This window comes from Anomalospiza imberbis, chromosome 4 (assembly GCF_031753505.1).
Source record: "Anomalospiza imberbis isolate Cuckoo-Finch-1a 21T00152 chromosome 4, ASM3175350v1, whole genome shotgun sequence".
Taxonomy (NCBI): domain Eukaryota; kingdom Metazoa; phylum Chordata; class Aves; order Passeriformes; family Viduidae; genus Anomalospiza; species Anomalospiza imberbis.
The window spans coordinates 50898759-50923948 of record NC_089684.1 but is presented as its reverse complement, the minus strand read 5'-3'; the positions used below and the strand labels follow the sequence as shown (position 1 = coordinate 50923948).

The 25190-nt window shown below is 41.1% G+C and overlaps 1 protein-coding gene across 1 annotated transcript; it reads left to right on the top strand.

The window, feature by feature from the left end:
• The first annotated feature begins 3955 nt into the window (after nt 1-3955).
• On the top strand, nt 3956-23607 carry NELFA (negative elongation factor complex member A). Its single transcript, XM_068188477.1, has 11 exons — nt 3956-4349; nt 11184-11355; nt 12457-12618; nt 13530-13619; nt 15480-15610; nt 15782-15851; nt 16685-16773; nt 17920-18031; nt 20178-20434; nt 21498-21597; nt 23146-23607. The coding sequence occupies exons 1-11, from the start codon at nt 4098-4100 to the stop codon at nt 23328-23330; spliced, it is 1620 nt and encodes a 539-aa protein (XP_068044578.1). The 5' UTR covers nt 3956-4097; the 3' UTR covers nt 23331-23607.
• Nucleotides 23608-25190: the final 1583 nt, after the last annotated feature.

The window sequence follows — 25190 nt, the reverse complement described above, 5'->3', positions numbered from 1 at the left end:
CTTTATTTATCTTTATTTCTGCCAGAGGCTTTGCCTCTCAGGAAAGGGAGCTGACTGTGTCACAGCTGATACAGGAGGTTTCCACAAGGAAGCTTTGCCTTAGACTTGAGGAAGTCAGATAATCTGGTTTTATTTGAGTAAATTCTCAGTCCATGTGTCCTCTCAGATCACATTGCTACAGCAGTCTTAAAATGGGTCAAATAAAACTCCCACACAAAATGATGCACCCACACAATTGCATTAACCCATAATAAGCAGCATTTTACAAACTGAATTGTATTATATTGTATTATAAAAATATATAATGTATTTACAGGTCTTCAAACTGACATTAAATACCATTTTATAAAATCAACTACTGCTTAATAACAATGAACTGTGTACCTTAGACCCACTGAGAAACCTCTGTTGTCAGTCACCATAAAGGATATTAAACTTGTACTACTACCAGTTACTCCATTAGTGCCCCTCACAGCTCTAAATGCTCAACCCCACAGTAAACTTACATGCCAGCCTGATATCAAAAGATAAAATTTATCTCATTTTTCTGCTTTGAAAACCTAGGAAAATGTGCTTTAAAAGCCTGTTGAAAATATGTGGTATTTAGAACTCAAGATACAAACATAAAAGTTTGCAGAAAAGCTGTTATTCAGTCCTGATGGCAGTGCTGGGGGAGCAGGAGGCTAAATTATATGATAATACACAATCTAGTGCTCTGACTGCCTTCCTGGGCTGGCCCCTGTGAGCATGGCATGAATCCCAGCCTAAAGCCCTGTTGGCGCAGACACTGCCATACTTGCCATTGCAGGACGAGGTGCCAGTGGGAACTTAGTGCCACTGCTCATGCCAACGCTGTGTTTACTGCACATGCCTCAGCACTTCCTTAAAAACAGTGCAGCAGCTTCTTGTTCACTGAGAAATCAGAGCCAACACCAAACTGAACCCTCTGCCCGTGAGTGTACCAGCTGCTGTGCTGCTTTCAATCGAAGCAGGATAACTCCAGGCTCTACCCTGGAACATGCTGCTGGGTACAAACAATAATGCTGAACCTGCTCTGGGTAGTGCAGGACTAGATGGATAATATTTCAACAGGTAACAGGTTGGGAAATTCATGGAGCACTGGTTTTGGTGTGAGACAAAGTTGCACCTCTCTTAGAAGTATTATAAAGCAGTTTCAAAGAAACAAACTCTTGCCTATGTCTGGCTCTTATTTGAATACTGTCATGACCAGGTGAATGACTCCAGGGTGTCCCCCTGGTCAATTTTGTAGCACACTCCAACTCTTCTCAACAATTTCATATTCAACATCACCTCCTTTGAAACAGGGACCTGCAACTTACAGGAAAAAACATCTGCAGACAGTTATCTGTGCAATGCAACATCTTGAGGGATACAAAGCATTCCAGAGAAATCAAGTACCCCCTTTCCAGCTCCAGAAATCCCTGAGGAATGGGCCTTTTTATACTTGCCATATCACTCTGAAAATCACTACCCAAGCTAAACAAAATTTAGGTTAAAATAAATAATAAAGCACTTTATTCCAACAGAAATTTAAGGTACAAGTAGCTGGCATGACAAAAGCTCTTACAGGAGGCTGGCACTTTGTCTTAACCTCCAGGGTGTCAGATGCCTCTTCAGGCAAGAGCCAGAGGGACAAATCTGCAGGTGATAGGGCTGGAGCCAAACTGACCATGCAAATCCTTACATTCCAGATACACCTCGCAGTATAGGCTCCCTTCTCAAGTCACACTTCAGATAAAAGCACAGAAGTGATCAAGCAGCTCAGACTAGATGGCCATGCAGCTCAGTGCCTTAACACTGACAGTGTCCAAAAACAGAGGCTTCAAGGAAAGCACAGGAACAGTGTAACAACCTTCCTTAGCTTCCATCAGCCTGCAGTTCGTCTCTTCTGAGAAAGGCAGCACCAAACCCCACAATAACTTCAGGGAAACAGAGTTACCCTTTCAAAGGACAGCCAGTCCAGCCACCTGAACTGGGGGAGTTTGTGCCATCTCACAGAACCAGGTTAACGCTGTTACAGCTACTGCTTGAAGACAACCAGCTGTGCAAACATTTACCTCCCCCAACACAACTTTAAAAGGAGTTGGTTACTTTCTTGCACAATTAGAAGATGAGATCATCACTAGTTTTCCTTGCTTAATTAGATTTTTTTACACTATCTCATGGATTTTACCCAATAGATAAGGATGTACCAAACACTTACCAACATAGGTGCCTACCTTTAACAGCTGGGAATAATTAATGGAGGGCAAAGGTTACTAATGGTAATTACATGCTGATTATATGACTAAACTAATGCAATTCCTTTACAGCTATTTTTAAACCTTTTGCTTTAATTAATTTCCTGTTATAGTCTGTTATATAAATATTCTGTTTCAAATTTAGTAATTTAGCTCAGTGTTTTAGTTACTTTTTTTTTTTTCTGTTAAAACTAACAGATGAATAGTTACTCATGGATAAGTAATTCCCCCTTCCCCCCCAGCTACATACTGAACGTACTGAGATAAACAGAAATTCTGGATATTTATGTGCTGCACAAACTGCCTCAACTTTGATTTTGCTGTTTTAAAGTATCAGCTCACTGCATACAAAAGGCCTGTCTTAAATCAGATTGGAGTATAAATTGTTTGATAGTACCAAAAAAATGAATAATTAGGTATGGAAAAAAATCATAATGTACTAATATATAATTTATTCACACAGAAACTCTTTGTCTCAAAATACTTCCACACTGACAGAAGTCATAGCACCCAAGAGCTGCAGACACTCAGCATTTTGGATATCAGTAACATCATCAACAACAACAAAAATACTCCATGATGCCATATTTGAATTTAATAGTAAGAAAAACGTTTTCACTGAAAGGGTGGTTAAGCATTGGAATAGGCTGCCCAGGGAAGCGGTGGAATCGCCATTCCTGAAGTGTTCAGAAGACTTGGAGATGTAGCATTTGGTGACGTTTGGTGACATGGCTTAGCGGTGGCCGAGACAGTGCTGGCTTCATGTTTGGATTCGGTGATCTTCGAGACCTTTTCCAGCCTGAAGGATTCTGTGACTCTACACTGAGCAAATATAGAGCCCCTCGGCAGCAATTGCTCCGCTCTCCCAGAGACATCAGGTTGTAAACAACGTCTTTTAACGGCGGAATGTTGTAAACAAAACGTTTTCATTCAAAACCGCAGGAGAAAGAGATCAGCAGCATCTGTACTTTAGCTTCAACCAGAGACGCGCTAAAATGAACCGTTTATGCTGCACTTGAAAGCCCCCTGAATCTTCCGGGATTTAGGAAATTGATTCATTTTTCATCGTTAAATAACAACGAGCCGAATCGCTAGGGAACGCGAATGTATGCGCTGCGGGTTTCGGCGCGCCTACCCCCTGCGCTACAGCCACCGAGGAACCTCCACCACGGCTGCAGCAGCCGGCACGCCAACCTCCGGGGAAAACCATGGAGGAGAAACTCGGCCCCTCCTCCCCGTCAGAGGAGGCAGGCTGGGCTGGCAGCTCTCCCGGGAGCCGCGGGCCTGGCTTAAAGCATTTTAAGCGGGCATTAGCGCCAGGGAGCGGTGCTGGGCGGCACCACGGGCCGGCCGCGGAGGGAGCGGCTGGCGCCCCAGGGGGCTGGCGGGCTGTGAGGGAAGCAGACGTGGTGCTCCGGAAAGCGCTGCGCCGGGAGGCGCGGGGGCAAACCCACCTCGGGCAGGAAGCCCTGCCTCCAGCTCCGCCGCGGCTCGGCGGCCCGCTCGCGGTTCTCCTCCCGTTTCTGCCCAGGAGGAGTCAGGGCGGACTGTGAGGGACAATGACTTGGGGCTGACAGAGGAGCTTCTCTACCGTGAAGCGGCGCCATCTTGCAGTACGGACGAAAAGCTGTGGCGGGCGCCATTTTGCATTTGGCCGAGAGATGAGAAGCGCCTTACTGCATTTCGCTCCCTGGGCGCCGCCATTTTAGGTTACGGCATAGCCTCCGCCTTCCCTAGCGCAACCTCATTGGGCGCCGCCATTTTGGCTTACGAACGAGACGGCGACCCGCAGGGGTCCTCACCCCCTCCCTTCCTCCCTTTAGGTGCCTTCATAAAATGCCCGTCGAGAATCCCCTCTTTTTTCGCCCCGCTCCCAAGATGGCGTCGATGCGGGAGAGCGACACCGGCCTGTGGCTGCACAACAAACTGGGCTCCACGGACGAGCTGTGGGCGCCGCCGAGCATCGCCTCGCTGCTCACGGCCTCGGTCATCGACAACATCCGTCTCTGTTTCCACGGCCTTTCCTCGGCCGTCAAGCTCAAGCTGCTCCTGGGGATGCTGCACCTGCCCCGCCGGGCGGTGGATGAGGTGAGAGCCGGGTGGGAGTCGCAGCGAAGCGGGGCGCGCGTGTGTGTCAGGGGGAGAGGTCGGAGATGGCGTGAGGGGAGAAAGGGGGGGCAGTGTCAGCACGACCTCCTCCGCCCGCCCTTTTTTTTTCCACACGGGGGCTGCGGGGAGGGGGGACCCAGGGCTGCCCGCGGGGCGAAGCTGAGCGGCCGCAGCCCCCCAGGGCAGGGGCGTGTGGTAGGGCTGGTCCCCGCAGCCTTCCCCGCCTCTCCCTCGCAGCCTTGGCTGGACGGGCAGGAATAAGTGAAGAAGGTCTCCCGACTCTCGGTGTGAGGAAACGCGCTGAGATTCCCCGCGATAAGGGAGTGAGTGGAGTGGGAGCTTTGCTGCCGCTCCTCCTCTTCCTGCTCTTGGGGGATTCCCTGGTTGGCACTAGCCTTTTGAAAGCAGTTTGGACATGAAACCCACTGTGCGACCCACAGGGACTCATTGTGTGTGTTTTGGGTGCCTTTAAGGGAAGAGGGCTTTTCTGAGGCAGTGGTTGTGCGACGGCTAGGAGAGAGGCAGGATCGCTTAGGAGCAGTCGTGTGTGTGTTCAGCTTCCTCCACTCCTTCCTTAGTACTGGCAGCTGTGTAGGTGTCACAGGTCGAGCATCTCGGCTTCAGGGAGGACAGCAGCAAGTGCTGAAACTTTGGGAGTGGAAGATCTGGGGTCTGCACTGAGCAGTGCTTTTCCCCACCCTCCTGCAGTCAGGTCTTGATTGGGGAAAATTGCCATGCTTTTTGTTTCCCTCCCTTTACCTTGCTGGGAGCAGCTGGTGCTTTCCTCTGTTGTCCTACCCCAGTTAATAAACTGGCTGGCTCGAGCCTGAGCTGGCTCTGCAGGCTTTTTCACTTGGCCCTGGACCATGCCTCATCTGCACCTGGCTTATTCTTACCGGTAGGCAGCTACAGATGTTTGGGGCAATAGCTGGAGAATGGCTGGAAATCTTAGGTTTCTTCAGCCAGATTGGAGGAATTCCTCTCCTACTTCCATCATATAAAGTAGTATTTCCTGGTAACAATCATGGAAGTGTTGTGGAGTTAGTTTTCACCTTCCTGTGTAGAGTATCCTCAGCTGTGCTTTCACCAGTCTCTTTCTTGGCTAAGATACAGCTGCTTCTTAAGCTTAATGTACATATATACCAGGCAGGGTGTGGTATGTAACTTGGATTGATATGTGCTCAGTTTTTGTGCACTTCTAGGCTGAAAATGGGCAAGCATCACCTTCAAGAAATAATTTAGTGTATGTCAGTGTTTGTCTTGCCACATGCATCTGTATGATTCTTCACTGTGTTACACTGGTGTCACTTTAAAAAAATTCTAGTTCAGCTTGTTTATGCTAATTTTTAAAGTATGATATTCATGTTTAGTGATTGTCCAGTGAAAAAGCTGTCATCCTTGTGTGTGATAAATGGGGTCGTGTTCTGGACAAACAAAATAATCAAGGCCAGAAAGGGGGATAGGAGCTCGTGTGAACTTGTGAGTTTGCAAAATTCTTGTGACCTTAGTGTGAACATCCAAGTAGCCTAGAAGAAATTAGTATTGCAGTGTTTAGAAAAATCAGTGGTGTTTTTAGATTGAAAAGAGCTTCAAAGAGCTTAAGGACCTTCATAAATAGCACTCATGGCAACTCTTTGAGGGAGCAGCATTGAAACAAACTGAAATAATTTGAAATGCTTCAAGAATGTTCACTGGGTGAATGTTTTAAACCAAACCTGAGGAAGAGCTGCCTGCAGCTTCCCTGGATCTGTGCTTGTGTTAGTCTATGTAGAGAAAAGCCAGTCAGTGTGCCTTTTAATGTGTACTTGAAGTGATCAGTTGTGTTCCAAATGTAAAGCTCTTGTTCCTTCTGTAACAAAATACTGTAGGATTTTTCAGTTTGGTAGAGTTCATGAATTCAATAACAAGCTTAATCTTTTATTGTAAACTGATGATGCTCGATTGAGATCTACCCTTAGCATCTTTAATTGTTTCAGGAACATGAGATTTTTTTTTGCCTTGAGCTGGGAGAAGGGCCTTAAATAATGGTTAAAAATAGAAAAACTCCTGAGGCAGAAACCCTTAACATTGCTGGTAGGCCTATTATTATCATTACAGGCTTCCTTCTGTAGATGGTAAAAATAGCTGATGTAACCAAACTGCTGACAGAAAGGACTGTTGTCTTATCAGATGCTCATCATTTGTGGTTAGTTTGCTAAGATAGTTTTATTTGTGCAGATTTGTCACCTAACTTAGTATCAAAATATTCAGTGTTTTAATTGGCATAGAGTACCTTGCACACAATATCCAGAAAATAGGTAAATATGTCTGTGTCCAGAATGGCTGTGCTGTGCACATCTCTGCAGCAGCCTTTGCTTGTGTGCTGGGGAATGCTGGAAGCAGTGCCTTCCTGCCAGGACAGGGTAGCTGTAGCTGCCTGGAAGTGAATTTCTTACTTGGAAATCACCCCCATGTCTGAAAATGATTAAAGTGAACTATGATAGTGCTTAGTTATTCTCTTTGGAAAGTCATATGTCTTTGCCATGCCTTGTGCCAGTCTGTGTCGATCATGTGCGAGAAGCACCGAGCTGGCATTTGGAAGCTTAATTGTATTGGAAAATGTATTGAATCAGCTTTGTAAAGCTTTGGGAATCTCAGTAGCAGCTACAGGATATGTTACATGTTAAAAGATATTCTCCTCTCCAGATAACAGATTCAACTGAGTTATTTTCTCTTCAAAATATTTTTTTTCTGTTTTCTATACAGTAGCATTTTCATGAAAGCTTAGAATATCATGGAAACCATTTGGGAGCAGACATTTGAGTAAAAAGCAATGTGGGAATCAAGGAAACTCGTGGTATTTGGTTTAGAAGGGATTTAATTGCTCCTGGTCCTTTCTAAATCTCTATGAAAGCTTCAGTCTAGACAAGTGAATCTTCAGTGACCCCTCTTGAAAGCTCAGTCCTTCACTTAAATGGTTTTATGCTCATATGTAATATCTTTCAATTTTCATAATGTTTTCATTCAACACTCCAAATACTATCTAGATATAAGTGACTTAATTCTCATAATACTCTTGTGGGACAGGTAATAAAACTAATTTTTTATCATGCTGTGAACCTCATTACTGCATGTTTGTTCCTGCTGACTAATAAGAGTAATTGGCTTTCATTTCCATTTTAAATTGTGTCTTGTAGGCAGTTATCAAAAATTCCTTTCCCACTGTAATTCTCTGGGAAGGACTTGCAAACTCTTGAATCTTATGGCTTTTCATCTGCTAATATTTTTCTAGATAAGTGCACTTATTTGAAATGGTGCCTAAAGCTCAGTGTAGTGCTGACCAGAGTTTCAGTTGTGAATTTGGCAGAACTGTTATTTCTGTTTATTTTGCATATTCTTGTTAACCTGATTCACAATGGCACGTGCAAGCTTTCTTTTTATACCAGTGTTTAATTTATTTGTTCAGGGTTAGACTGTGATGTTACAGCCAAGTCTGGAACAAGGACTGTGCTTCTGTGCTTTCTGAATTGTCTTGAGAGGAGGATTCCTATCCCAGCGGGGACCTGCCTGTTTATTACAGTAGAAATCAAAACTGTTTCTTTGTACTGTGCAAAGGAGTAAGAGGGGACGTGATGCTTGCGTTTCCCTCTGTGCTGAGAGCACACAGGCTGCTGTGCACCTTTCTGGCCTGCATTTAGAGTTCATAATTATTCTGTGATGTAAAATGGTAGATTTTAACCCAATAGTTCCCTTGGCCACTTCAGCTCTTTTTTGTGATTTAAATGCAAACCACATTGCCATACAATAGTGTAGCAATACAAACTTATCCTGGGTTTGTATTGTGTTAATATTAATACTGTGTTTTCAATCCAGTGCTTTTATTTTCATGAAAATGCTCTATGATGAGCAGCTACGTATGAAATACCATCTTTTCTATAGCCTCAGAAAGATTAAAGCTTCATTTGGTTTATTAGCCAACTGTTGATACAGTTGCCTAAAAGTATTGTGATACACATTAGTTCAGGCAGAATACAAAACAAATAAATGTGAAATATTTGCAAGAAGTCATCTTGGAGCTGTCACATTGTGTGTTACTTGTAACACTTCCTGTTAAATACCTTCCTACAGTCCTGTTTGTCCTTCCTGCACAGCCATTATTAATCTGCCTGTGTTCCCAGACACTTCCCATCCTGCCTGATCCCTATTTGCTAGATGTTTCTAGTCATGGCCTATGCTTTTTCTTGTGTGCTAGCAAGCTGATAAAAATACTTATGATCCTTAAGTTTTAGATGAGAAAGACACTGGAGCATGTTACATCAGATCTTGACATTCATGCTTAACAAGATGCTGCTTGGAGCTGATGAGAGTCTTAATGACCCAGTGTTGAAATAATAGACAATTAAGAATTAGGGATTATGGCTGTGCCCTGTAAAGTAACAGGAAAACTGCATGTAGGATTCCCTGATGAGTTGCATTTCATGCATTCTCTAAGCATAAATGAAATGTTTCTTTTCAGCTGCCAGTTAAACAGTGAAGTAGGAGCATGTATTTAAATTGCCATTTGAAGACAAACCTGAGTCAAGACTTGAATCCTGGCTTGTTAAATGCAAAGCCATATTCCAGCAAGGTCTCTGGTTAGCTCACAGTACTTGTTAGTGTGCTTTGCTTCCCTGTGTGTGATAGTGACTGTTATTTCACCGTGTTCTTTCTGTCATGGCCTTGTGATAATGTTATTTGCCCCATGCCAGGCAAACAAATTGTTTCTGGGCTCCTTTCTTGAAGGAAAAAAAACTAGTTAAGAAGTGAGTTTTGGCATAAATAGGCTGCCTGAACTTTAACCCTGAGAGCAGAGGGGATGCAAGGTGCCCAGACCAGAGTTCTACGGGAACTTTCGTAGTATAGGCATGTAGCTGTATTTTTGGTACAAATAGGAGTTTGTAAAGTAGATATGAAGGGTAAATTGTGAGGATGCAAGAGACGTTTTTCCTCTAGGTATTGCCTGACTTTGCTTTGATGAAGGAAATTACATTCTGTACACTTACCTGCACTGGTGGTGTCCACAGAAAAGCTTGTAAAAGCTATGAATTCATCAGCTCTTCTGGGATGTTTTAGGTGGCTTTTTGCAAATCAGTACCTTGATTCCTTTAGGATAGATAAAAGAACAAAAGACTTTGGTTTGATAGTGTTCACAGTCATCCTCATCCACTGCCTAAGTGACTTTTATTAAGGAGTTTAGGGTTAGAATAGAGAGGTGGACGAGTGTGTGGAGGTTCTGGTGGGGTTATGTTTACTGAGGAATAAATGAGCAATGGAGAACCAGCAAAGACTAGAACCTCAGAAATTGATTCTTTCCACTGGGTGAGCGTTGGTTAAATTTGACAGGACATTACACAGTGTGTACTCCTGGCTATGTGCTCAGTTTAATGGCACTGCTAAGGTGGGAACTGGCCCGTGTAGTGTCCTATTCCTGCTCCCCTCTGTGGTTCTGGTGTTTGTGTGACTGCAGTCAGTCACTCTAAGGAGCTGGTCAAGCTTAAAGCTACAGAGGTGCTCATTTTGGGTCAGATGGACTGATGCAGTTTGTTTCACAAGCATATTATATGTGAGCCCTAAACCATGCAGGGGGTAAAGGACAAACTGGCTCTGGAGTGGACTTGTAAACCCTTCCAAAGTGAGAGGGCAATAACTTTGTGCAGATGAAAGGACTTCAGAAATGTCAATGTTTGTTTGCCTCTGAGCTTTAAAAGTGGATGGGAGAGGAATGGGGAGCAGAATTTTATTTCTTTTATTTAGAGTTGTATGCATAGAGTAAGTTTATTTTATTAAACCTTTTCATATAAGAGTGCTTTAAATAAAGGGAAAGAAACAGCATGAAGGTGAAGATGAGTCTCTTGCTTGTCTTCCTGTGTTCAGAAACGTGACGACTGTAACTAAGCTATATGTGCCACAATGGGTGGTGAAAAATCAAAATTAATGTATTTCCTTATACTTGCTTGTACATTCTTCAGTGTTAATACAATGCAGACAGAGTATGGTAAACTATTTTATGTGATTATACTGTTGTGTTTTGTGGCTTGTTAGACACACTGAATATCTCAAACATCTTAGTTTGCTGAAGCTAATGCTGTCACGCTTACATGAAAATTTACTTAGAAAAAAAATTCAGTCTTGGGGGGTTTATACTTGCTTGAGAATGAAGTAAACCCCTGTCTGTAGTCACCTTGATTTTCCTATCATAGTGCCAACTGATATGTTGGTCAGTAATTAAAAAAATACGATTACAATGAAACTTAAAATTTACTTCATTTATTTTTTTGCACTTTTCAAAATAGAAAAATAACTTTTTTCTGACTGTAGAAACTTTGGGTAGATGGAGAATCTTGTTGCTTGTGGCATGTCTGTGCAATTATGCTGTAGGCTGACAAGAGGCACATCTTCATTTAGATGCCTGTTCTAAATAACTTGTATTTGCATATTCCCATCACTGATGGGAAGGTGTGGGTCCACAGGGAGTATGAATGTAAAACAGAAGGAGACAGTAATGTAAAATTTGGCTGCTGCTTTTAAAAATGCCCAGTGCTAAACAAAGCTTTGAGCTGCCAAAAGCTCAAAACGCACTTGGGTTAGATTGGCCGAAAGCCGTATAAAAAAATCACCTTGGTTCATTCTTTGCTTGGTTCTAGAGTTAATGTATAACTGTGTGGAAACAGTTTCCCTCTTCCCTCCCCCAGTAGTAAAACATTGTGCATGTTTGTATCTTTTTAAAATAAATCCAGCTATAACCTGTTTTAAACTGTTTCCAATTGGTTGATTTTCTTTTTCTTTTTTTGTTAGATGAAAGGGGCACTGACTGAAATTATCCAGCTCGCTACCTTGGATTCAGACCCCTGGGTCTTAATGGTAGCTGATATTTTAAAATCCTTTCCAGATACTGGCTCCCTTAACCTTGATCTTGAAGAACAGAATCCCAATGTTCAAGATATTTTAGGAGAGCTTAGAGAGAAAGGTAAGCCTTTTCTGTTGGTGAAAATTGCAGGAATGTGGTGCCTTTTTTTAGGAATAACCTATCATTTCACAGGCAGCCTTGCTGTCTTAAAGTAGAGATACAAGAACAAGCACTGTCTTGTCTCTGATCTACCACAGTTCATGATCTGGAATGTTACTGGACTGGGAACTGTGGTATTTTAGGAATGGTAGCTTCTTAAATTATCTTTTTCACATATAATCAGAATTTAATGTCAGTTATTGCCCGGAGTGTGATGGGCAGCACAAAAGTTTGTGTGGACTCGTTAGTATCACAGGCTGTGCTGCAGCTTAGTCAGTAAAGGCTTTTTCTATGTTGCTCTGTCTCCCATTTGTGGTACCCAAGATGACAGCAAGTCTCTGTCTTGTGTGGAAGCACCACCACTGTCCTGGGCAGGGGCTGCCTCTGCTGGAAGTGTCTGGACAGCAGGTGATAGGTGCTGGAGGGAGGCTGATCTTGGGAAGAGTTGTGCTGCTACTGGCCAAGTAGCTACAGATTGCCCAGCAGCTGAAAATATGGGGTCAGGCACTTGCACAGTTGCTGCTTCAAGCAGTAAACGGTGATGCAAAACTACTACTCCAGTGGGTTTATTTTAGCACATTGTCTAGAAAAAGCCCTCGGGCATCCATTGACAGACACAATCTCGGGACTGGAGGTTGTAGCAACAATAATTAAATGACTTGGAGGTGGAAACACTGTTTTCTTTCTATAAACAAATGATCATTTGTCTATCCACACTTGTGATTTGGATTTTCATTCAATACTTTGGTTTTCATGTGTAATTTTTAAGGAATCTGAGAATTCAATATTTGTATCTGTTTTTTGACAATAGCAGCATACTTAAGATACCTATAATTTGACTAGGTATAATTAAAATGGAAGCTTTTATGAAGCTAATGGGAAAATCAAACATACTAATAACTGGTTATATATTGTGTAATAATTGGAACTAAAGTACTCTTAGTGTTTATACAAGTCATCTAAAATTTAAAACTACCTGTACAGTCTAGTTGTAAAATGTTTTGTCACTAGCTGCCAAAGAGGTGCTAATACCCCCGTGTGCTGTGTTAACTCTTTATGCAGTAAGTGAATGTGAAACTTCAGCTATGTTGCCGTTGGAATGCCAATACTTAAACAAAAATGCCTTGACAACACTAGCTGGGCCACTTACTCCCCCAGTGAAACATTTCCAGCTGAAAAGGAAACCTAAAAGTGCCACTCTCAGAGCTGAACTCTTGCAGAAGTGTAAGTAGTATTAAGATTGTGTACAAATTAAATGGTGAAAGGACAAATTCAGTATATTCAGTCTTATCCACCAGAAGTGTGATCCACATTAAAATTTTCTATTACAAGAGCTTTCCTGGATGAGGATGGATTCATGTGTGGGAGAGCAGGTGCAGGTCATTCCAGCCAGGATTGCATTAAAATGCTAATATTGATTTAAATGCTGTTCAGATTTCAAGGCATACAAAGAGCTGTAGCTTCATAAAGCACAGATAGGTTCTCTCCTGGGTATATGTAAGAGTCAGTTGGGAAGACTTCTGAGCACAGCTTTGGCTAAAGCTCCTGAGGCAAAAGTAAAATGAGGACAGTTTTATTTTGTCACGTGCTTTTGGAGCAGAGAGCAAGGGTTGCTAATTAATGCTTTCTTGCACTCAGTATGGCTGTATAGGGTGTAAAAACCAAGAGGGTTTTCTCTTAACAAAAGGCAGCATATGTGTACATGTATGTATTGGGAGCTGGTTGAAATAAGTGATCTTAAAATATTTTACTGCAGCTGCTGTTCTGTTGCAGCGGCTTGCTGCTTTCTTGCATGTAACTTGAGTTGGTCTGGTCCAATACAAAACCTGGAAATTTTCCTAATGTGTCATATAACTTTTAAAAATTATTTAAATTTCTACTGAGTAAATTGCCTATTCTGGTAATTTCTTTTAGCTTAGGCCACCTTGTCCATTGCATAGTCGTATTGATTTTGCATTTTCTCCAAATACTGTGCTTAGTTCACATAAATGACCTGGGTTTTAATTAAAATATAATTCTTTCTTTGCTGGTATTCCTATCTTTATGTATTAGTTAATAACATTTTATGTAAGAAGCAATGTGTTGTATATTTTCAGCACTGGTTCTGTAATAACTAAAGCCATTTTTCCTTTTAGCAACAGAAACTGCACAACAGCTCAAGAAGACTGCAGGAGTGCCTTTCCATGCCAAAGGCAGGGGACTTGTCAAGAAGATAGATACAACAAGTATGGCTCACTTTCATCAGTTCTCAGAAAGAAAACCTGATAAAGTAGCCTTGATGAAGAATAAAATTACCATCTGTTTTTTATGAAAGCTTACTTTTTTTTTTGAAGCAAAGGATTTCTCCCTTTCTGCCTCCCTTTCTCCCGATACTTAAATATTTCTGACATGTCTTGTCAGAAAGAACAACAGTGTGTGGGGATTTTCAAATGGCAAGTATATCTGCCATGCTTCTAAAGTGTATGCAGCTAAATCATGCCTATAGACTTTGATAGGAATTTAATTTGCATCACTCCAGGAATAACTCCTGACTAAGCCATGTTGCTCCAAAAGAGAGCAGAGTGGATCACAGTAGTCTGCTGTGCTCTTTGAAATGCTGTGAAGTAGATTGAAACTATCTTGTATTTGTATAATTCTGTCTGGAGAAAGAAGAGGGGACAGTGTGTTCTCTGCAGCCAAGGTGGAGCAGTGAATTCTACATGGCAAACCTGTAGAATGATCCTTCAGCTTTGTATTAATGCATTTCAGCTGTTTGCTGAAGTTCCTGAACTGCTTGAATTTTTCAAATAAGGTGTGAGAAGAGGGTTTAAAATTAGTTGCATACTCTTAAGTCACTGCACAGGTATAACATTCTTGGCCACCAGTGATGCTGAGGTGTGAACTTTTGAGTGATTTCTTGGTGCTGTGGCTGGAAGCTATGAAGTACTATGAAGTACTTTGTGTTGATGCTATTTAGGACGTGGCTTCCAGGGCTGAAGTTTGGCCTTGTGTTCATGCAGAAAATGCAAAAGGTCTAGTTATAATTTGAACTAAAATTTTTCCATTATAGAAAAGGACTGTTAGTTCTTGGCATTCTGTGTTGCTGTTAAATTAGTAAAGCCAGTTCTTAGACCTGGCCTTTAGAGCCAGTTGGCCTCTAGAAACAGGAGTTAGGGATCCACTGAGGTTTGTTCCACTGAAAGGTACTCACATGGGTCAGAGCATTGTCCTATGGTGGAAACATTTTCAGTGCAACATTTAGAGGGGTACAGAGTCTCTAAGCTCAAACTAAAGTTCTCTGTTTATCTTCAATTTACAGGGCATGATGAGATTGTCAGGAAGCTAAAGACCCGATAAATCTGTATATGTATCCCATGTCTTTTAATAGTTAAAAGATTGCTGTGTTTAGTGGTAGCATTACGTGTAAGGTAGAAGGGCAGCATCATAGAGCTGGGAAGAAGCAGATGCTTACAGGTGTAGCTGATGCTGCTGAGTATTGAGACAGCAGGAGTTCTGTTTGCACCACAGACCCAGACTGGTCCTCCTTCTTGTGCAAACAGCAGCTCTAGATTTTCACACCCCTGTGTGAGGCAGTAACTCACCTTTGCAGTACATCATGACCCCTTAGCCCTGCAGAAGCTTGGCTAAGATTTTTGGTTAAATACAGTTTTATCAAGTAACTTGATTGTGAAAATCAAAGAGCAACTTTGGCAATACTTGGATTCAAAAGATCTATGTCCTATACTGTTTTACAAGTTCAGAGTTTATTTTTTACAAGTAAGGAAAGCATCTGTGTGTATAGGAACAGCAGACTTTGTTAGCAGTGCACCTGTTCGATTACTTCATGTAGAATGGGATTGCAAGCATTGGTCAGAGATTGGCCCTTACTCTTTTTTTGAAAAGTAAAACCTAATCTGACCTTTGAGGGACATGTAGTATTATAGCCAATTCCACATTAGAATATTAATGTTTATTATAAACATTTTTATTTAAAGGGCAAGTAGTGTGTGCATTAAGAAGGGGAAGAGCTGAAACACTCATTAAAGCATTTTTCACAACCAGTTAAACACATGTTTCAGTTGTTGCTTTCTTTGCTCTTCCCTAAGCACCACTCAAAGGAATACCAAAACAAGCTCCCTTCAGGAGTACTTCAGCTCCCAGTGTTTTTAGTCCTTCTGGAAACAGAACTCCTATTCCTCCTTCAAGAACACCTTTGCGCAAAGAAAGAGGAGTAAAGGTAGGTGCACTCCGTGTTTTTCTGCTCAGGTCTATTCTCTCACCTAAAGTGAATTTCTGCTGCTGCTTTGAATCAATAAATTAAAGGAAAAAAACCTGAGGATGATATTTAGAGATAAACTACATGCATTTAACAAAGAATTATTAAGGTCTCTGTGGTCTTTCTGTTTAGCTTTTAGATATCTCTGAGCTGGATATGGTAGGTGCTGGCCGTGAAGCAAAGAGAAGAAGAAAGACATTAGGTTGGTACAGCATTTTACTTACAAAGGCTGTCAGTACACCTGCAAATAGGATCAAAATTTGTAGTACCATTTTGTTCTTAATTTGCTAAAGCTTAGCCTGAGCTAAACTTTAAACAATTAGGGGATTTGATACCAACCAACCCAAATAGGTTTTCAAGGAGCATTTTCACTTGTTTCAGTGCTCCTACTCATATTGCCTTGGCCTAGATAATATAACTAACTCAATCATGTGAAAGGATTGAGCTAATCAGTTGTGCTTTGGGCAGCCCATAGGTGTGGGACTGGCTTCAGTACTGGAATTTTTCTGAGTTATTTTCATCTGTTCAATTCTACTGGCTGTATGGCCATGTAAATTAGGTGAAAGTAATATTGAAAACATGCATAGCATTGTTCAGAATTTTGACTGAGAGATCTTAGCAGGTGAATAATATCTCATATGCTGCTTTTAAGGCAAGTGACAGGGGAGTGCCCTACTTAACCATATCAAGAAGATACACTATGCAGCATATTTGTCCTAGAACAATTTTTTGTGTTTGTCACAAAAAAAGAATACCACCTCAGAACGAAACCATAATTGCAATGAAAATGTTGCTTGGGCTTTCATGCTTTCTAGTATCAGATTGCTCAGTTACTGTATCCTCTACCTTGTTGTTCAGTTCATTATTTGATTCATTATAAAACTATGTTTGGAGATTACTGTATCTATTTCAGCATATACCTCTTCAAGCATGTTTTAGCATACTTTAAGAAATGCATTTTTATATCTTTGTTTAAAAAGTATATTCAATATTTCTGACAAAATGTTTGGACTCACTTGTGGTTTTATGCAATAGATACAGAAGTTGTGGAAAAGCAAGCCAAAGAAGAAACAGTAGTAGAAAATGCTACCCCAGATTATGCTGCTGGCCTTGTATCTACACAGGTAAAACCAAGCAAAATCAATCAAACAAAAAACAGCCAGTCAAAAAAAAAAAAATAGTCTTGACATGTGCTATTCTAAACCACTTAAACACTGTAATGGTATTTTATTTACTTGTTGAAACATGCCTCTTTATGTAAAATATTTTACATATTTTTTTCAAAATTCCATTATATTTTCACCAAAGAAAGAGCAAACCTGCTGCTAGAAGTTGTTCAGTCAGGGAGAGGAAGAACCAGTCATGTATAGGCCTTTACCCTCCTATTTCAGATATGGCATATTAGAAACTACGATGCAGCTTTGTCTCATCAGTGAGGATGCAGGTTCTACAAGAATGTTCTGCCCTTGCTTTTGAGTGAGAAACTGTCTGTTGGGCATGTGTGACAAGCCAAGGCCAACATACAGGCAGATTGTGGTAGGCCAGAGTCAGGAGTGAAGGTCATTGCCTCTCTTTCTGCAGAGTGCTAAGAGAATCTTTGTTTAAGCAAGTTCCACATTTTACAGAACATCCATGTTTTATATAGTAGGGCTGCCTTAAATGATTCGTCTGTTAGACTTATACCCCCAAAAATTCTTTCCTCTCTCACCCCCTTATGTTCAAAGGCTAGATCAGGCAGTGAAATCATCAACCATGCTGCTGTCTTCATGCTGTGTATGCAGTGTTATATATAATTAGGTACAAAATGAGGCTTTTTCTGTAGCCTCATCAGCCTAGATGGCATCAGTCATGTTGGTGTTGACTGCCTGTTTCAGTGGGAATGACATTTTTGCCTGTGCTGTTACTGCTGCCTTCTGCTAGCCTATGTCCCAGGGGCCTTTGTGTTCTCCTGGGTGCTACCCTAGTAGGCCTTATGCCCATGGATGAACATGGTTCTGCTTGCTAGTGGTGAAGAGCATGTTTCCTCTGGCAGATCACTTAGTCCTAGAGTGCAATTCTTCATAGAGTACCGTCTGCACAAATTTCTAATGTTTGAATTAGAAAGTCAGTGTTGAACAGGTTGTTAGGTAGGACTCCTAACAGAGGAGACTGCAGTTCAGTTCCCAAAAGGAATAACTTAGTAAAACTAATGTTGAAGTTGTATTTAAAATGTAAAAACAGCCCATGAACACTTGCAGTGTGGCTTTAATACTTTCTTTTCTGTTCTGTAGAAACTTGGCTCGTTGAACAATGAGCCTGCACTACCTTCTACAAGTTATTTACCTGCTACCCCCAGTGTGGTGCCGTCTTCCTCCTATATCCCAAGCTCTGAAACACAGCCAGGTAACAGACACTTCTTTGCTCTTGGGACCTGATAACTGCAACTCTGTACAGCTTTACTGTCTGGCTGCTCTTTTATTTACAAACCTACTGTCCCTCAACTTGTGAGAAACTCCACCTTAGCAATATAAAATCCACTGCAAGACTCCAGCCTTTGAGTCTGGGGAAACCAGACATATCATTTAACCTAAGTAAAGAAAATAATTGTTGGCTCTAAATTTTTAGAGTGACTGCTAGGTAAGTCAAGTAAGTGAAACCATTTCCTGATTTTTTTTTTCTTACACAGTAATAGAAAATCCAGCTTTTGTAATCCCCAAAGAGTAATCAATATAAGTCTGAAGTATATTCCATGCACACACATGCTAGTACATACAAAACAGTTGCTTTCAGAAGTCAGTTTTGTTTCTAGAGGCAAGTGCATATTACCTTTCACACTGTTTGGAATTAAGCCAGCCATTTTTCTTCTACCTTTGTATAACAAAGATAATAGGTGATCTACTGCATATTTTGAAATGTGCTGTTATTTCAATTCTAGAAAATTGCCAATAGTAAAAAATAGTTTGTAAAAGTCCTTTTTTCCTACAGTTTTATTTTAACCAGCTTGATTTTATTTTTCCTTTCCTGTTGTGTGTGAAGACTTTAAAGGAATGTATCAGTTTGTGCTAACAGATGTGCATGACTGGGATTCATTACCAGATCTGTCCATTAACAGAGAACCAACATTTCAGTTTAATACATTATTTTTACTTGTGAGCTGTGGCATTTTGGGCACTATAGAAAACTGCATAGATACAAGACCCAGTCATTTCATTTGGCCTCAAAACAGTTCAGAATCTCTCTGAAGGTCTGTGCACATCTTTCTCTGGCAGAAAATTGGCATCTCCGGAAGGAATGCAGCCAAGAACACAGCAGTGTCAGCAGCTATAGTACTATTTTCCAGAGTGTTGGCATTGTGTTCAGCAGCAGGAAAAGTCTAGTTTAAAATTCTCTATTCTGTACTCTTTCCTTTAGGAGTATGGAGTATTTAGCTTTTCTTAGGGACCAGGAACATAAAACTGTTGGCTTGATATAAGATGCAGAGAGAAGATCCACAGATTTGGCCTCATATAATCTGAGGCTGCATAATTAAGACATTACTTCATAAAAGTCAGTTATTCTGACAAGAGACAAAGCCAGTAATGAAACTTGTAAATGAATAAGGAATAACTCATACTGCAAATGTTTATCCTCTCAATTGTTCCACATCTACTGAAAAATACCAGTATTGCTAGACCCATTGCCGTGTCTGTGCCAAGGTGGAGAACCTTAGATGTCTCATTTCCTAAAATCTGCTCCAAGGGGCATCAATGTAGCTCTGCCTGTAGTCTTCTGTGAACACAGTGTAAACAGGTCAGATTAAAGCTCATGAGGTTTGTGAAGGGTGCTTGAGTAGCTGTGCCTCTGTCCAAGAGCTGCAAAAGAACATAGATAGAGTGTCCACTGGACAGATGGTAACTTGTGTGGTCAAGCTGCTGTGATTTCATGAGTTGCCTCCAACTGCAGCCAGGTTTGGAATAGTAAAACTTCCTTATTGCAGGTGAATGGATCAGCTTTGAGAAAGAACAGTTAAGCCTTGTGGGGTTTTAACTTCTAGCAGTTAGTGTTTAAATAATGAGTGATTTGTGAAGACTGCATTTAATTCTGACATCTGTTAAAGTATATTTACATTTTCAGTATCTTAATGGCACTTCCTTTGAAAGCTGCTGCTACATTAGGTAAAAACTGATGGAATATTTTTTGACTTGCTCTATGTAATAGTGCAGAACTATTCTGTACGATCAGAGTACAGTTGTTATAGCTATATAAACTGAAAAGTAAGTATTGCAGTTTCAGTTTAATAAATTGGATATTGATTAAACATCAAATTTGATGCTAAATATAGTGTATCCATATGAAACAGCTAGTTACTCTGTTGTCTGATTATTTCTAAAGGTAATTGAATGGAAAGAGCATTAGCTCTTAGCTTTTTCATATGGATATTAAATGGGATATTGAATCGTGGTGCTAAAATGGAATCATCAGAGAATTTAGTTTTCTTTAAAGGCCACTGGTGATGCTAATCCCTATTTGTGGATAATAATGTTTTAACTATCCTGACTGGTTTTTGCAGCTGGCTCTGCACGAGAGGCCTTGCAGACCAACAGGCAGACAGAAGAGCCTGCAGCTCCAAATGCTACTACAACTCTCCCTGCACAGTTCAAACAAAGAACACCCATGTACAACAGTAACTCTAATCCCCCTGCAGCTACACCTACCTCACCCCTTACACCCACCACACCTCCTGCCATCTCCCCTGCGGCACAGGCACCACAAGTGGCCCCCCAAACTCAGCAACAGCCACCACCGAAGAAAAGCCTCTCTCTCACAGTAAGTAAAAACAGATTCTTTTTGACTGATGCTTTTGATATGGATTGGATCTCGTTTATATGTTGGCGTTTCTTGGCCTTTGGATTATGAAGTGGTTGAGGCTGCTTTTTTATAACCAAAGATTACAAAAATACTTTGTGGTTTAGCATTGCTGTCTTAATGTTATTCACAACATTTTTAGTTGTGCAGTGTTAATGTTGCAGTAAGATGTCATTAATTAATGCTGTTTGTTATGTAAAATAATGTGTTGCTCATTGGCAAGAATTTTGGGAGAAAGGTGTATTTCCAGCAGAAATTGCCCAGTCAACTGCACATAATATAAATTATTTTCCTTTAAACCAATATAATTGTCTTCCTTTAAACCAATATAAATTGGTTTAAATTATCCTGACATGGCTGTAGTAGGTAAAAATATATCAGTAGATTATTTTAAGGTAAAAGATTTTATTTCTGATCCACCTGATTCCCCTGTTACACATTTTTCAAAGCCTAGGTGTGGGGATATATTTTGAAGCTTCCTACTTCTGGTGCTTTTGTATGTATTATATGCATGCTTGGAGTTCAATTCAAGATGCAACTGATCAGAAGACTTTGCAAAGCACATTTGTAAGCCTGGCTTGCAAGATCTGAACTTTAGCAAGCTGGATGACTTGTTCTTTTCAGTACCTCTACTGTATTTATTAAAGGAAAAGAAATCCTCTGAAATTATTGCAAGCCTGGGTTTGTTGGATTGTAGAGAAAGCATTGGATTATTTTCTTTTTTCCCTAATGTCATAAAGGACACAAAATGGGTAACACAAACATTAGGCCTCTCACATGTTTCTGTAACTATTTGAAGGTGGGGTGTTTTTATCAATGTCCTGAGTTCAATTGTCACTGCTGTGCATGTTAGGTATAAATATTGCAGAGGGGAAGCCTTGAGGTCAGAATGCCTTTTTTGTTAACTTTTTGTAGGTCCTACAAACTTTTGCCTTATTCTTTTATGCTCATCTGTGGGTATTAATGTGGTCCCTGTTGGCAGAGTTTTTCTCAACTGAATTGACATTTATTGTGTCTGTTACAGAGGGAGCAAATGTATGCTGCACAGGAAATGTTCAAGACTGCAAACAAAGTTACAAGGCCAGAAAAGGCTCTTATACTTGGATTCATGGCAGGATCCAGAGGCATGTATTGATATTAATTTAGCTTGCTTCTGAATACATAAATCTGGAATACAGCCCAGCATTTCTAAATGTGCATATGAGTGTGCATTGCTTTAGCTTTGTCTGTATGTGTTGGACTCTTTGCTTTACATTGGACTCTACATACTTTTATGAATTATAGTTCTAACTACCTGGAAATGGGTCTTTGGGTCCATTTCCACTAAGTCAACTGGTCTGTAAGAAAAGCTGCTGACCACAATATAACTGAACTCACTGTAGAATCATGGCTTAGGGTTGAAGAGAAACAAGGCAGCTGGTAAGCCGCGAATAAAGTGGTTGGGTGCTACTGCTCTGCCTAGAGGACCAAGGAATGTAAATTCTTTTGTGGCCAGTTGATGTACCAGTCGGGTAGTACAGAACCTCTTTGCTAATTCCTTGCTTTAGAAACTGGCAACTGTTATCTCAGAGACTCAGAGACAACTGGTTGGTGCTGTGAGTCACAGGGAGATAAGCTGTCTCATAGCTGGATCCTGTTATGTATTGGCCTTGATAGACCAAAGCTGTTTTGCCTAGAAGATTATTGGATGTAAGATGAGAAGGGGCTTAATAGTCCTTAAGTGAACTCCATCATCTGCACTAGCTCTGGTTTCTAATTCGGTATTTGGGGGATCTTACCACCAGAGTCCTGCAGCCTAAGTGTGGCTCATGCATTTGGAGTAATGCAATACACTAGTGAGCATGACCAGAGCAGAGTTACTGTGGTGATCCCTGAGCTTTAAGGTGTATTGGTGCATCTTGCATTAATGATGGTGTTTTCTGTGCTTGATGCTACTTCAAATTGCACTGGGAGGCTGTACTTTAATATCTACACAGACAGATTTTTCTAATGCAAGGTAAAATATTATTTTGGAAGTGTGTGTGATATAGATTCACGTATACATATATAGCAAAGTAAATATTAATATTAATTCCTTTAGTAACAATGTCAGCACCTTCTGAAGGTTGGATAAATAACTGCCAACTGCTATTCTTAAGCATCATTCCAGTACCTTGAAGTGTAACATTTAAATCTTGTACTGGCATGGGCCTGAGTCTGGGATAAATGGTTTCAGTGAAGCTTTTTGGGCTTCCTTAACAGCTAAAAATTCTCGAGGCATTTAACTACAAAATGTCTCCCAAGTGATGTAACTCTGGTAGTTCAAATTTACCAACTCCATTTAAATATAATCTTCTCTTCTGACTTTTGAGGTAGAGAGAAATTACACTGGCAGGCTTTACTCCCTGTTTTATTGTTCTACAATTATGTTAGCCTTGAGCTTTGTCTTTTGGGGTCTGGTTTTGTTATTTTTAAAACTCGGTCTCAGGAATATGGAGGGAGGAAAATCTTTGTCTGTGGTTTGCTCAGCTTTGGGTTTTATAGTTGTTTGTATTTTGTTTTGTTTTTTTTTTTTTGTGTAATATACTAATATATATACTAATATAAAATTTAATTAATTTTGTCTAATTTACTGTTATATATGCTAATATACTGTTGAAATGTGTAACGTGTTTCTCTCCTTGTTTCTGCAGAGAATCCTTGCCAAGAGCAAGGTGACATCATCCAAATTAAACTTAGTGAACATACAGAAGATTTACCAAAGGCAGATGGCACAGGCAGCACCACTATGTTGGTTGACACAGTCTTTGAAATGAACTATGCTACTGGTGAATGGACCAGATTCAAGAAGTACAAACCTATAACTAATGTTTCCTAAGAGATGCAGCAGCAGCAGACTGGACCAAATCAAGTTTAGAGTCAACCAGCTCATAGAGTATGTCAACTGTACAAAATGGCATTCATGTGTACATTTCTTATTACCCTCCAGAGTAGAAGCTGTGCTCTTCAACCAAATTCAGCTCAGTGAACACACAAGTGGTTGATGGTGTCAAACTCACTTAAATATTTTTTTTATTAATCTTGGGAGAGGGAAAGATGATCTGGGGGGGGTGGGGCGGGGGGACATTGTTGGTGTGTTTTTATTCAGGATGATGTCTTGGAAGTTCAGGATGCTGAAAAAGGAGATCACAGCTGAAAGGTTACAGATGGGAGCAGTTCACTGCTAAGTACCAGAAGAGAAGACTACTGCACAGTCACGGTTTACTGTTAGCTGAGGGCACAGATCTTTATTATAAAAACATTTTCTTTGGCAACATGAGTTCTGTCATAAGAATGGATGTTTGCAGCACCACAGGTCGGTACTTGATAATTTTGTATTTCAGCTGCAGTATAACTATTGCAGATGGTAGATGTCAGTGTCTAAAGGTACCCACTGTATGTTTAGCTTACTTATGCTTGGGTCATAGGATGAAATTGAGCAGCTTTATTTTAGCAGTGGGAACAAAGCAACATGGACCCCCTTATGCATCCAAAGATCGCTTTATTGTAGAAATCACATCCTTTTAAACCTTTAATCTCAAACTGACATAACTGAAACCGAACTGAGACCTCACAGAACTTAACAGAAAGAAGGAACCCATTGGCTGGCTCAGCTGCCATGCTGCCCACGCGTCCTGTCATCCAGTCAGCTTGCTGCTGTCTGCTGTCCGCACGTTCCCCCAGCCAGTCACACTCTCACTTCCAGCTGTCACTCAATGACTCTCTCCTCACCCCTGACTGCATCTCACCCCTCAGCCGGCTTCCACCCGTCCAGCCTGCAGCTGTGCCTTTCCCATGGGGCCTTCTGGGGAGCATAAGCCTTAACCACTTCAATAATTATTACCACATACCCTACATGTCCCCCCTCTTTTTTGTTAAGCAAGGAAAGCCTACTAGGAAAAACCTAAACAATTCCTAAGACATTAGTAACAGTGACAACAATTATAACAACTTTTCAAAAACTGTAACAGGCTTCTCTGGTGTGAGCAGTAACACTTAACAGGAACATAATTCAATTTTAAATGCAATTAACAAGGTGAAACTTACAACTGCCTATATGCTTTGCTATCACCCAGGGTCTGCCAAGGAGCCTTCTTTTCACAGTGAGGACTTGGAAGGCCTCTTCCGGATGAGGCTTCCATGTTTACCTCAAAGGAATGTGGTCTAGCTTTTGCAAAGCGAAATCAGGGAGTCTTTTTTTTGTACAGAAACATCTGGGTTTGATAGCATACTTTTCCTTGCCAGTCAAGGCCATAGCTTGGCCAGAGCTAAGACCTAGACTGGGAAGGCATTTCTATAATATAATTAAAAGAAATCTTTGGTGATAACTCACAGAACAGCCAGCTTTGTCATAAATAACTTGTAAATAACTATAACTATGTACATATATATACAACTCATTTGAAAGTACCATTTACCTTTCTGTCACAAACAAACCAATTCAAAACTATCAAAGGAAATATCTCTTTGTCTCAGCCAAACCTACAGCCTCCAGGCAGGCTTGCTCCTCTGAGGAGGCAAGGCAGAGGTACAAGGTCTCAGTGGCTAGCAGAGATATCCACGCCACTTTGTCCGGGCCACTGGGGCATGGCAGCGCCCATACCTCAGGAGTCACCTGCTCACTGCTGGCATCCCTGTGCCCCAGAAGAGTGCAGCCCATGCCCCTTGGCTGCTTCTGCTGCTGGCGCCCCGTGCCGAT